The sequence below is a fragment of the Mesoplodon bidens genome (assembly GCF_964165515.1).
Source record: "Mesoplodon bidens genome assembly, chromosome: 2".
NCBI lineage: Eukaryota > Metazoa > Chordata > Mammalia > Artiodactyla > Ziphiidae > Mesoplodon > Mesoplodon bidens.
In genome coordinates, this window is record NC_138177.1 from 186,253,871 (window position 1) to 186,267,847 (window position 13,977).

A 13,977-nucleotide genomic window follows, 5' to 3' on the forward strand; every position below is an offset into this window, starting at 1 on the left:
ACACTTTGAGGATCTTACTCCCCTGTCTCCTGTTTTCTGCTGTTGCTGTTCCATCCGATCCCCTGTCTTTGTAGGTTATCGAGCTTTTTCCTCAGGTTGCCGTGAGCTTGCCCTCCCCTTGGGGTCCTGCATGTCTACCACAGTGTGTCTGGTGTGGACTGACCTTTCCTAGGGCTGCTTAGAACTCCCTGTGCTTCCCGATCGGAGGATTCAGCTCTTTGAACAGCTGTGGACCTTTCTCCGCCCTGTCCCTTCAGATGTCGCCTACCTCCCATCCTCACAGACCTGCCCCTGTGCTCCGATTCGAACCCTGTCTATTCTGTGCCCCCCACACCTCCTGACGCCTGTGTCACATCCCCCCCGCCCCGTCATCTCCCTGAGCAGGTTTCTCAGTGTTTCCTGGGGTCTGTCCCTCTGTTGAGTACTTCTCTCCTTGGTTGTATCTAATCGGCTGTTGAAATTGCTTATTATGTGTCTAATTTCAGTTGCTGTATTTCTCATTTCTGAAAATTCTAAGTTCTTTTTCGGGTCAGCTGGTATTTCTCGTTCTTTCTCATGTCTGTAATTCTCTGCGTCTTTCTCCTGACGTCCTTGGAGTCTGGCCCCGCTCCTCTCCGTGTTTCGGCTGGTCTGTGCGCGGACTTTGAAATCTGGGTTCTGATCTTCCCACGGCTGAGGCTCCATCCTCGGGACTCCATTAGTCTGACATCAAAATGCCTCCCTCCCAATCCGAGGAGTTTTGGATTTGCTTCTGCCTGGTGCCACCAGGACGCTGCCAGCCAGGGACAGATTTTTATATTAAATTTTTAGCTTGTGTATTTCTATACAAAGTACAGTAGGTAAAATCCAACCTTGTGAAAATGGACTTTGTGTTAGAAATTCTGTGGGGGCTTCTTTTTCTCATCCAAATCCAGACCACGTCCCTCCAAGTGTACCCGGGAAGGTGGGGCTGTTTTTCTGGGTCTTTCACTGAAAGTGGGACTCAGAGGGCTCCAGCTGAATGCAGGGCCCACAGTCCCGGCTCCTTACCTGTCTCACACACCTGACCTTGATCCTAAAACCCTAGATCCTTGGTTCAGGCCTGGCACGTGTCCTCGGGGGGACTGTGACCACTGCTCACCCCAGAGCATCTGTCCCTCTGGAGTTGACCCCTGGGGACTTCCCTCCCCCTCCCTTCCTCCTCCCTCCCTCCTTCCCTCCCTCCCCCTCCTTCCCTCCCCCCTCCCTTCCCCCTCCTTCCCTCCCCCCTCCTTCCCTCCTCCCTCCCTCCCCTCCCCCTCCTTCCCTCCCCCTCCCTTCCTCCCCTCCCTCCCCCTCCTTCCCTCCCTCCCCCTCCTTCCCTCCCCCCACCTTCGTCCTCCCTCCCTCCCTCCCTCCCTCTCCTTCCCTCCCTCTCCTTCCCTCCCTCCCTCCCCCTCCTTCCCTCCCTCCCTCCCTCCCCCTCCTTCCCTCCCTCCCTCCCTCCCCCTCCTTCCCTCCCTCTCCTTCCCTCCCCCTCCCTCCCTCTCCTTCCCTCCCCCTCCTTCCCTCCCTCCCTCTCCCTCCTTCCCTCTCCTTCCCTCCCCCTCCCTCCCTCTCCTTCCCTCCCTCTCCCTCCCTCCCCCTCCCTCCCTCTCCTTCCCTCCCTCTCCCTCCCCCTCCTTCCCTCTCCTTCCCTCCCCCTCCCTTCCTCTCCTTCCCTCCCTCTCCTTCCCTCCCTCCCTCCCTCCCCCTCCCTCCCTCTCCTTCCCTCCCTCCCCCTCCCTTCCTCCTCCCTCCCTCCTTCCCTCCCTCCCTCCCTCCCCCTCCTTCCCTCCCCCTCCCTCCCCCTCCTTCCCTCCCCCTCCTACCCTCCCCCTCCCTTCCCCCTCCCTCCCTCCTTCCCTCCCTCTCCTTCCCTCCCTCCCTCCCTCTCCTTCCCTCCCCCTCCTTCCCTCCCTCCCTCCCCCTCCCCCTTCCTTCCTTCCCTCAGCCCTTCACTCACACGACTGACACTCAGATGTTCCTCGAGCGTCTCCTGTGAATTGAGTCCTGGCAAGGCAGCAGGGACTCAGCACCCAGGACAGGCGAGAGGGAGGGTCCCAAAGCCCCCCTGGGGCGCCAGCTGTTTGGACAGTGGCTTCCAGCTGGGCTGGCTCCACGAAGGCAGGATGCTCACCTCCTGCCTTCATCATTGTGCCTGCAGCTTTGACCCCCCTGGTCCCATGTCAGCCGGCATGTCCTGTGAAGTGCGTGTCACCTTCAAGCCCATGGTGAGTGTGGAGCCCAACACCAAGCCGTGGAAAAGGGGATTTTCTCACCCTGTCGCAAGAGGGTGGTGGGTGGAATCGGGGTCTCCGCTGCCCGCCAGGCTCCACAGAGTGCTGTGATGGAGGAGGGACACACCTCAGAAGGGGTCACGCAGGCCCCTGTTCGGCTGCTTTATGCCCAAAACGTTTTGGAATGTTCCTCAATGCCAGCAGGGTGACAAGGCGGCTCCTCTGTGTCACTGGCTGCCAGGTGTGACCGCTCGTGGTAGCGGGTCCAAGGGGGCGCGCGCTCTGTGGACCCCTCCCTCGGGCGGGGGTGGTGGTGGCTGTGACTGTGCGGACAGCACGTGTCACTGCGGAAGGCTGCGAACATGTGGGTGATTGGGTGGTTTTACTTTTTAGGTAAACAAAGATCTGGAAGGAAACATCTCGTTTCTGGCTCAGACGGGCAGGTTTTCTGTTCCACTGAAATGTTCAGTGAAGAAATGCTCCGTGAGTTCTCGCCAAGCGTCCGGGTTGGGAGGGTGGGCAGCCGGGGCCTGAGACGTCCAGCCTGGGGAGGTGGGCACCCTCAGCAATGCTGGAAACGTCCAGGTGAGTCCTGCGCTGGGTGGAGCCCATATTGCAGGAACCCCGGGTCAGAGGAGATCCTGAAAGCTCTGTGGGGTCCCTTTGATTCCTTTCTTTTTTTGAGCTATAGTCGCCATGCTGCATCTCACATCCCCAGACGTTATAACTGAAGTATGTACCTTTGGACCCCCTTCACCCATTTTGCCCACTCCCACCCCTGCCTCTGGGAACCACCATCTGTTTTTGTATCTGTGAGTTCCATGTTGTTTAGATTCCACGTATAAGTGTGATCATACAGTATCTGTCTTTTATGCCTGACTTATTTCACTTAGCTCAGTACCATCCAGGTTGTTACAAATAGCAAGGTTTCCTTTTTAACGGCTGAATAACTTTCCATTTTATATGTACCACATTTTCTTTATCCATGCATCCATCAATGGCCACTTAGGTTGCTTCCATGTCTTGGCTTTTGTAAATAGTGCTTCACGGGCTTCCCTGGTGGCGCAGTGGTTGAGAGTCCACCTGCCGATGCAGGCGACACGGGTTCGTGCCCTGGTCCGGGAAGATCCCACATGCTGCGGAGTGGCTGGGCCCCTGAGCCATGGCCGCTGAGCCTGCGTGTCCGGAGCCTGTGCTCCGCAACAATAGAGGCCACACAGTGAGAGGTCTGCGTACCGCAAAAAAAAAAAAAAAAAAAAAAAAAAAAAATAGTGCTTCAGTGAACATGGGCATGCAGATAACTCTTCTGATGATACCAATTTCATGCCTTTGGATAAACACCCAGAAGTGGAATTGCTGGATCATATGGTAATTCTACTTATAATTTTTTGAGGAACCTCCATACTGTTTTCCGTAGTGGTTGCACTAATTACCTTCCCACCAACAGGGCACGAGGGCTCCCTTTTCTCCACGTCCTTGCCAACACTTGTTATTTCTTTCTTTTTGATAATAGATATTCCAACGGTATAAGATGATATCCCATTGTGGTTTTGATTTGCATTTCTCTGATGATTAGTGATACTGAGCACCTTTCAGGTACCTGTTGGCCATTTGGATGTCTTCTTTGGGAAAATATCTATTCAGTTCATCTGCCCATTTGTAAATCAGATTGTTTTTTGTTTTTGTTTTTGTTTTTTTGCTCTTCAGTTGTGTGAGTTCTTCATATATTTTGGATATTAACCCTTTATCAGGTGTGTGATTTGTAAATATTTTCTCCCATTCCATAGATTGCCTTTTCATTTTGTTGGTGATTTCCTTTGCTGTGCAGAATTGATTTTTTCTTTTAATTAAGAAAAGTTTCAAAGTAATGAAGACCAGAAAGAATAGTACAATGTATATCCGTATACCCACTTCCAGAGTCCAATCATTGTCAACATTTGCCACGCTTGCTTCAGCTGTCTACCTGTCTGTTTTTGCTGGCCCATTTCAAAGTGAATTAGCAATATCACAACACTCAACACCCATCCTTATAAAATGTCAGCATGCATCTAGAATAAAATTAACCACATTCCTAGCTATCACCTATCACCCAGTGCACATTCAAATGTACTGAAATGTCCCCAAACCAGCTTTTATAACTGATTGTTTAAGCTGGGATACAGTCAAGCTCACACATTGCATTTGATTATTAGGTTCTTAAGTCTCTTTATTTTAGGCTTTAGTTGTGGTAAAATACACATAGCATAGAATACACCATCGTAACCATTTTTAGGTGCACAGTTCAGGGGTATTAAGTACTTTCACACTGTTGTGCAGCCCTCACTAGAACTCTTCGTTTTGCAAAACCGAAGCTCTGTCCCCATTAAACACTCCCTCCAGCCCCTGGCGACCTCCATTCTGCTTTCTGTCTCTACAAATCTGATGACTCTAAGTACCTTATATAAGTGGAATCACATGGTATTTTCCCTTTTGTGACTAGCTTATTTCACTGAGCACAGTGCCCTCAAGGTCCATCCATGTTGTACCCTGTGTCAGAATTTCCTTCCTTTTTCAGGCTGATTGCTATGGAGGGCTTTGCTTCTGTCATTTTGCTATTTGTTTTCATTGCCGTATAGCTCTTTTGTCCCTCATTTCCTGCACTACTGTCTTCTTTATGTTTAGTTGATTTTATGCAGTGAAGTGTTTAAATTCCTTTCTCGTCTCCTTTTTTTTTTTGCGGTACGCGGGCCTCTCGCTGTTGTGGCTTCTCCCATTGCGGAGCACAGGCTCCAGACACGCAGGCTCAGCGGCCATGGCTCACGGGCCCAGCCGCTCCGCGGCATGTGGGATCTTCCCGGACCGGGGCACAAACCCGTGTCCACTGCATCGGCAGGCGGACTCTCAACCACTGCGCCACCAGGGAAGCCCCATCATTGTAGCTTTGATTTGCATTTCCCTGATGATTTGTGATGTTGAGCATCTTTTCATGTGCTTGTTGGCCATGGGTATGTCTTCTTTGGAAAAATGTCTATTCAAGTCCTTTACCCATTTTGAATTTGGTTGTTATTTGTTTTGTTGTTGTTGAGTTTTAGGAGTTCTCTGTGCATTCTGGGTATTAACCCCTTATCAGATATATGAGTTTCAAATATTTTCTCCCATTCTCTGGGTTGTCATTTTACTCTATAGAAAATGTCTTTTGATATAAAAATTTTTTCAATTTTCATGAAGTCCAATTTGTCAGTTTTTTCTTTCGTTGCCTGCGCCTTTGGTGTCATATCTAAGAAATTATTGCCAAATTCAGTGTTGTGAAGATTTTACCCTTTGTTTTCTTCTAAGGGTTTTATTGTTTTAGGTCTTATATTTAGGTCCTTGATCCATTTTAAGTTAATTTTTGTGTATGGAATTAGGTAATTCTTTTGCATGTGGACATCCACTTTTCCCTGTACAATTTGTTGAAAAGACTGTCTTTTCCCCCATTGAATGGTCTTGGCACCCTTGTCAAAAGTTATTTTACCATATATGTGAGGGTTTATTTCTAGGCTCTCTGTTCTACTCCATTGGTCTATATGTCTGTCTTTATGCCAGTGCCACACTGTTTTGATCACTGTAGCTTTGCAGTAAGTTTTGAAATGAGGAAGAATGACTCCTCCAGTTTTGTTCTTCCTTTTCAAGATTGTTTGGGCTATTCTGGGTCCCTTGCGATTCCATATGAGTATGAGAATGGATTTTCCTGTTGCTTTAAAAAATGTCGTTTGAATTTTGATAGGGATTGCATTGAATCTGTAGATTGCTTTGGGTAATATTGATTTCTCAACAATAGTAAGTCTTACAGTCCATGAATATGGGATGTGTTTCCATTTATTTATGTCTTCTTTCAACAATGTTTTGTAGTTTTATTGTACAAGACTTTCACCTCCTTGGCTAAGATAACTCCTAAAATTTTCATTCTTTTTTTATGTCATTGTAAATGGATTTGTTTTTGTAATTTCCTTTTCAGATTGTTCATTGTTCATGTACAGAAATGCAACTGATTTTTGTGTTGCATTTGTATCTTTTACTTTGACTTTGTATCTTGCTACTTTGCTGAATTTGTTTATTAGATCTAACAGCTTTCTTGTGGAGTCTTTAGGATTTTCTGCATATAAGATTATGTAATCTGCAAACAGAGATAATTTTACTTCTTCCTTTCCAATTTGGATACCGTTTTTTCCTTGACTAATTGCTATGGCTAGAATTTCTAGTACTATGTTGAACAGAAGTGGGGAAAGCAGGCATCCTTCCCTCATTCATCATCTTAAAGTAAAAGCTTTCAGTCTTTCACCACTGAATATTATATTATGTTATATTGCAATATTATGTTATGTTGCTTTCATATTTGGCTTTTATTATATAAAGGTAGTTTCTTTCTATTCCTATTTTGTTGAGTGCTTTTATTATAAAAGGGTGTTGAATTTTGTCAGATGCTTTTTCTTCATCAATTGAGATAATCGTGTGGGTTTTTCCCCTCCATTTTGCTGATGTCACATCCTTCATTGATTGTTATTTTTACATTCAACCATCCTTACATTCCAGGAATAAATTCCACTTGGTCATTGTGTATATTCTGTTTGCTAACATTTTGTTGAGGGTTTTTGCATCAATATTCATAAGGCATTTTGGTCTGTACTTTTCTTTTGTTGTGGTATCTTTGCCTGGCTTTGGTATCAGGGTTATGCCAACCTCCTAGAATGAGTTATGAAGTGTTTCTACCACTTCAGTTTTTTTTGGAAAGTTTGAGAAGGGTTGGTATTCTTTAACTGTTTGGTAGATTTCATCAGTGATGCCATCAGGTCCAGGGCTTTTCTTTGTCAGTAGATTTTTTATTATACATTCAATCTTCTTACTAGTCATAGGTCTATTCAAATTGTCTTATTTCTTTGTGGTTCAGTGTTGGTAGGTTTTGTGTTTCTAGGAATTTGTACATTTCATCTGGGTTTGTTGCAGTTTGTTGGTACGATTGTTTACAGTACTCACTTACAATCCTTTTTACTTCTGTAGAATCAGTATTACTGTCCCCACTTTCATTTCTGATTTTAGTAATTTGAGTCTTTCTTTTCTTAGTCCATTTAGCAGAAGTTTGTCAATTTTGTTGATCTTTTTGAAGAACCAACTTTTTTTTTTTTTTTTTTTTTTTTTTTTTTTTTTTGCGATACGCGGGCCTCTCACTGCTGTGGCCTCTTCCGTTGCGGAGCACAGGCTCCGGACGTGCAGGCTCAGCGGCCATGGCTCACAGGCCCAGCCGCTCCAGGCATGTGGGATCTTCCCAGACCGGGGCACGAACTTGTGTCCCCTGCATCGGCAGGCGGACTCTCAACCACTGCGCCACCAGGGAAGCCCTGAAGAACCAACTTTTGATTTCATTAACTCTCTTTATTTTTCTATTCTCTCTTTTGTTTATCTCTGCTCTGATCTTTATTATTTTTTTCTGTCTGCTAGTTTTGGATTTACTTTGTTCTTTTCCTGATTTCTTGAGTAGCAAACATAAGTTGTTGATTTGAGCTCTGTCTTGTTTTATGTTTTGTTTTGGTTTTGGTTTTGGTTTTTTGGCTGCACCATGCGGCTTGCAGAATCCTAGTTCCCTGACCAGCAATCAAACCCTGGCCCTCCACAGTGAAAGTTCAGAGTCCCAACCACTGGACCACCAGGGAACTCCCTGTCTTGTTTTTTAACGTAAGCTATGTAATGTAATGTAAGTTTTTTCTTTAATAAATTTATTTTTTAATTTATTTTTGGCTGCTTTGGGTCTGCATTGCTCTGCACAGGCTTTCTCTAGTTGAGGTGAGCGGGTGCTACCCTTCATTGCGGTGCAGGAGCTTCTCATTGCGGTGGCTTCTCTTGTTGTGGAGCATGGGCTCTAGGAGCACGGTCTTCAGTAGTTCTGGCTCACGGGATTTAGAGCGCAGGCTCAGTAGTTGTGGCACACAGGCTTAGTTGCTCTGTGGAATGTGGGATCTTCCTGGATCAGGGCTTGAACCCATGTCCCCTGCCCTGGCAGGTGGATTCTTAACCACTGCACCACCAGGGAAGCCCCTGTAATGTAAGTTTCTTAATGTAAGCTATAAATTTCCCCTTTAGCACCCCTTCCACTGGATCCCATAAGTTTGGGTATGTTGTGTTTTTGTTTTCATTCATTTTTATTATTTTATAAGTTCTCTTGTGATTTCTTCTTTGATCCATTTGATGCTTAAAAGTGTGTTGTTTAATTTCCACAATTTTGTGAATTTTTCAGTTTTCTTTATGTTATTGATTTCTAACTTCATCCTGTTGTGGTCAGAGAAGGTACTTTGTACAATATCTATCTTTTTAAGGATGTTGAAACTTAGTCTGTGGCCTAACATATGGTCAAGCCTGGAAAATGTCCTGTGTGCACCTGAGAGAATAACATGTGCTGTTGTTGGGTGGAGTGTTCTGTATACGTCTGTTAGATCTCATTGGTTTATTATGTTCCTAAGTCCTGTATTTCCTTACTTATCTTCTGTCTGCTTGTTCTGTTTGCTATCATGAGAGGAGGAGTATTGTAGAACTTTCTATTTCTCCCTTCAATTCCATCAGTTTTTGCTTCATATATTTTGATAGTCTGCTGTTGGATGTGTAACTGACTATAATTGTTATATCTTCTTGCTGTATTGAGTTTTTTATTAATATATAACCATTGCTCTTTTTATTATCTCCATAGTTTTGCCTTTTCCCAAAAGTCATAGAGTTGGGATCATACAGTTTGGAGCCTTTTCACATCGGCTTCTTTCACTTAGTTTAAGGTTTCTCCATGTCTGTTTATGGCTTGATAGCTCATTTCTTTTTAGCTGGCTTGACTTTTTTTAAAAATAAATTTATTTATTTATGTATTTATTTTTGGCTGCGTTGGGTCTTCGTTGCTGCACGCGGGCTTTCTCTAGTTGTGGTGAGCGGGGGCTACTCTTCGTTACAGTGCGCGGGCTTCTCATTGTGGTGGCTTCTCTTGCTGTGGAGCACAGGCTTCAGTAGTTGTGGCTTGTGAGCTCTAGAGCGCAGGCTCAGTAGTTGTGGCACACAGGCTTAGTTGCTCTGCGGCATGCGGGATCTTCCTGGACCAGGGCTTGAACCCGTGTCCCCTGCACTGGCAGACAGATTCTTAACCACTGCACCACCAGGGAAGCCCCTGACTTTTCAAGACTTGCACTCAGGTGCTCCCAAACTGTGATGATCAGTCGACAGGTCTATGATTTCTGGGATGTGGATCGTGTCCTGGGTTGTGCAGAGGCCCTGCCTCCCCTCATGAGCCAGAGGCAGGCCTCACCTCTGAGCATGAAGACAGGGCCAGAGCTCCTGTGTCCCCTCAGGGGTGCAGGGTGACAGGTGGGAGAGGAGACCTTGCTGTGAGCCTGGTGCGGTCACCCTGGCTCACTCGGGGTCTTTTGGCAGCTGTCCCTCGACAAGGAGCTCATCGACTTCGGCAGCTATGTGGTGGGTGAGACTGCATCCCGGACCATCACGCTGACCAACCTCGGGGCCTTGGGCACCAGGTTCAGGTTTCTCCTGGCATCAGAGTGCTGTGAGATGGACACGTCCCCGTCGGTCTTCAACACAGTGAGTGTGCTACTGCTCCTGGTCAATGCCGTGACTGCTCAGCCAAGGGCAGCATGTGGCATCTCCCGCCCCGAGACACAGTCCCACGAGTGTAAAGGGGGCCACGTCGATGTGGGCGGGAGAAGGCCCAGCAGCAGGATGGCCTCCGGTCAGTCTAGGTAGAAGAGACCTGTCTCTGTGAGGAGGGCACCTAGGGCAGCAGGATACTGTCCCGTCACACGTGTTGGCAAGGTGGTGGCCAAGTGCTCCAGGCCCTAAAGTCCCAGCCTATGGGGAACGGGCCGTCCAGCCCAGACACCCCAACCTGAAAAGCACAGCAAACCCTGCCCCGCACCTGCACCTCTCCCAAAGGTGCGAGGGGGGCCCTGGTCCTCTCACGGGAAGGCTGTGCACGTGTGCTGCTGAGGAAGCGGAAAGAGGTGGGACCCCATTGGTGGAGACAGCTTCCAGCACAGCCAGTGGACCCTGGGGGGGATTATTTGGGGGTGAGGACAAGCGCCTGGGCCCTCAGGGCTCCCCACGGGCACCAGCCGTCTCCTGGTGGGTGTCTGTCCGGCTGGACGGCAGCTCCACCCAGGCAGTGCCCTGTGTGTCCCCCCGTGGCCCCTGAGTTGCATGTGGCAGGCACTCCATCGGTCTGTTGTGAGCCCAGGGGAGAGGACTGGGGGTCACTGACCTCTGGGAAAAGAGCAGAGGTGGGGTTGGGCTGCTCTCAGCCTGCTGGGATCTGAGCTGAAGCCAGGAGAGCTCGGGGCTGGAGCCTGGGGGGGCCCAAGCCCATGCTGGGGAAGAGCAGGCGTCCTGGAGGAACTTGGCTGTGTGCGCACATGCAGCAGGGTCCGGGACAGGGCCAAGGAGGAGCCCGCCTGGGTGAGAGGGGCCCTGAGCCCCGGACGAGCCCGGCACGGGTCGCCAGAGAGCCGTTGAGGGGTGCCGTGGGAGCCTGCGGCCCCCAGCCCAGATCACAGCCAGGCTCTCAACGTGGCCCTCCCCAGATGGCGGGTCTGGACGGTTGATGGGAAAGGCAAGTGGAAACTGCCAGTAAAGGTGTCACGTTCTCTTTTTCAGAGCAGTAGCTTTACATATGAAGACAAAGGTTTTTACAGTAAAGTCGCCACCAGTTTTTCCGAGCAGCTGACGGCGGCCAACGAGTCCGTGCCTGCAGACGTGCCGAGCCGGAAGGAGTCTGGAAAACTGGACACAAAGGAGAAGGAGGAGGGGCGCCCCGCAGGTGAGCTGGGCCCGCGGCCTGCGCTCAGCACGCAGCCCTGGGCCACCTTGGCAGCAGGGCCCCGAGCCCCAGCCGTTTGACGGGCAGAGGGGCTGGCAGGCCGTGTCGGAGGGCCCCAGAGGGACAGATTCCGGGAGCCACTCCAAGCACGGTTGCGTCCGGCGAAGCCCGGTTGTGCCAGTGTGGTGCCAGGGGGCTGGGCAGTGCAGGATTTTTCCAGGGCTCCAGTTTTAAGTAAGTAAGAAAATATTCATACTTTTTCATACTCAAATATTCATATATAGTATTCATACTCAAATATTCATACTCAAATATTCATACATAGTATTTATATATTCAACTACATACTGGTTATGGAGCGGATTAAAATTTGCATCCATATTTAAGCTAACAGAAGACTTAAAGGAAATGCCCAGCTTTGGACCACCAGGCTGGCCACAAGGGGAATTGCCCTCCTCCCTGCCCTTGGTGGCCCTTGTTGGGACATCTGAGGAGTCCTACCTGATGGAGGGAGGGAGGGGATGGGGAAGGGGCCGGGAGCTCTGCTGATGGGGTCGCTGAAGGCCCCAGGCTGGCTGGGGCCACCCTGAACTCCATCCGGAAGTCAAGTGCGTATTAACACGTGAGGACAGTTTAAAGAAGAGCCAGGAAGTAGGCAGCCCGAGCCCAGGCGGAGCTTGAGGAGGACGAGGATCTGTGCGGCCGCGCTCACCGGACACACCGCCTCCCCCCGGGACATCCCTCTGGCGTTGTCTTCAGCATTTCCTTGCCTCCCTTTGCTTTTTCCATCCATGTTCACGGTCAGAAAGGACTGGATTTCTGCAGCGTTGGAGCCGCGGCGAGTACATCCTGAGTTGTTTGGTTGCTTAGCGTTGAGCTCTGTGGGGCGTCCACGTGGACTGGACGGGGCTCCTCCTCTGCGTGGCGGCTCCTCTCACGAACATGCCTCGGTCACAGGCCGCTCCCACCGGCTCACATCAGGGGGATTTCACGGCGTGGGCCGTGCGCGCAGGGGCTCAGGCAGTGTCTCCAAGTGTGTGAGTCTCCCTGGGGCGTGTCTTTGCCGCATCGCGGGGGACACGCGGCTTCACTGTTATTACTACATCTGTTCTTGTCCCGCGTGGCTGCAGCTGGGACTGCGCTACCCAGTGCAGCTGCCACTAGTCACATCTGGCTATTCAGATTTAAATTAACCAAAATTAAGTAATAGGAGAATTTCCTTCCTCCTTCCTGAGAGCCACATTTCAAGAGCTCACAGCCACCCGCGGCCCCGTGGCTGGGTCCCGCTGGGCAGCTCCGCGGGGTCAGCCTGGAGGCCTGGAAAGGGAGGCTCCCCTTTGCACTGCTCACACCACCAGTGCGGCTGCCTGTCTTTTCAGGTGCCTGTTTACCATTTGTATTTTCTTTTGTATGAAATTCCTGTTAAAGCTTTTCACCCACTTTCCTACGGGGATGTTTGTCTTTTCTTAGGAGTTCTTTCCAGATCCTGTATGCTTAGCCTTTGTCAGTTAGGAGGCTGCAAATATTGCCTCCAAGTTGAAGTCGTGGCTTGTCCTTTTACTCCCTTTATGATCTCTTTTCTTAAATCAGAGTTCTTAATTTAATTTAATTTAATTTAATTTTTTATTTATTTATTTTTTTGGCCATGCCACGTGGCATGTGGGATCTTAGTTCCCCAACCAGGGATCAAACCCGCACCCCTTGCATTGGAAGTGCAGAGTGTTAACCACTGGACCGCCAGGGAAGTCCCAAAGTTCTATTTATTTATTTATTTGGCTGCGCCGGGTCTTAGTTGCGGCACGCGGGATCTTCATTGCGGCATGAGGGATCTTTAATTGCATCATGCAAACTCTTAGTTGTGGCATGCATGCGGGATCTAGTTCCCTGACCAGGGATTGAACCCAGACCCCGTGCATTGGGAGCAAAGAGTCTTAACCACTGGACCACCAGGGAAGTCCTGGAAGTCCCAAAGTTCTTAATTTTAATGTTTGCAAGTCTACCCATCATTTCTTTTGAGGTGTGTGTTTTATGCCTTTACAGCAACTTTTCCCCTATCCCAGGGCCATAAGGACATAAGACATGGCTCTTACGTTTTGGGTCTGTGGTCCAGCTAATTTCTGTGTGTGATGTGAGGTAGACGCCAAGGCTCTTCTTTTTCCCACGTGTCTGTCCCATCATTCCCGCAACACAGGTTGAAAATACTTTCCTTTCCCTGGTGGATTGATTTGTTATCTTTGTAGCAAATGCATTGAAAGTGTGGGTATACTTCTGGACTCTGTATGCTGATCGGTTGACCCATTTACCTCTCCTGACCCAGCACCATCCATCTGGATTATTGTAGCTTTAGAGTTAGCCTTGAAGCCATGTAGTGTTTAGTCACCCAACTTTGCTCTTTTTTTTGGCAAGGTATTTGCTTTGGATATTTTAGGTACTTGCATTATATGTTTTTTTATGTATAAATTTGTTTATTTTATTTTTTATTTATTTTTGGCTGTGTTGGGTCTTCGTTGCTGCGCGCGGGCTTTCTCTAGTTGCGTCGAGCGGGGACTACTCTTCGTTGCAGTGCGCGGGCTTCTCATTGCAGTGGCTTCTCTTGTTGCAGAGCATGGGCTCTAGGCATGCGGGCTTCAGTAGTTGTGGCACTCGGGCTCAGTAGTCGTGGCTTGCAGGCTTAGTTGCTCCGTGGCATGTGGGATCCTCCCAGACCAGGGCTTGAACCCGTGTCCCCTGCATTGGCAGGCGGATTCTTAACCACTGCGCCACCAGGGAAGCCCCTGGGGGACTGTTGATAAACGTTGGTGTGAACATGGGATGCAGGGGTGCATGGGACCCCTGCCTCGGTATTTTTCTAATACTCCAGGAAAGCAGCTTTCAAAAGACCGTTTTTGTAAACTCACACGTGGCTTCAAGACCTACTTTAAATCT

The 13,977-nt window shown here is 48.9% G+C and overlaps 1 protein-coding gene across 1 annotated transcript in view; it reads left to right on the forward strand.

Moving 5' to 3' along the window:
* CFAP74 (cilia and flagella associated protein 74) overlaps positions 1-13,977 on the forward strand; it is a 52,271-nt gene that overhangs the window by 13,660 nt on the left and 24,634 nt on the right. Inside the window, 4 exon segments of the mRNA XM_081224815.1 lie at positions 2,165-2,231; positions 2,631-2,720; positions 9,657-9,821; positions 10,890-11,052. Of these exon segments, the coding sequence (XP_081080941.1) occupies positions 2,165-2,231; positions 2,631-2,720; positions 9,657-9,821; positions 10,890-11,052 (485 nt within the window).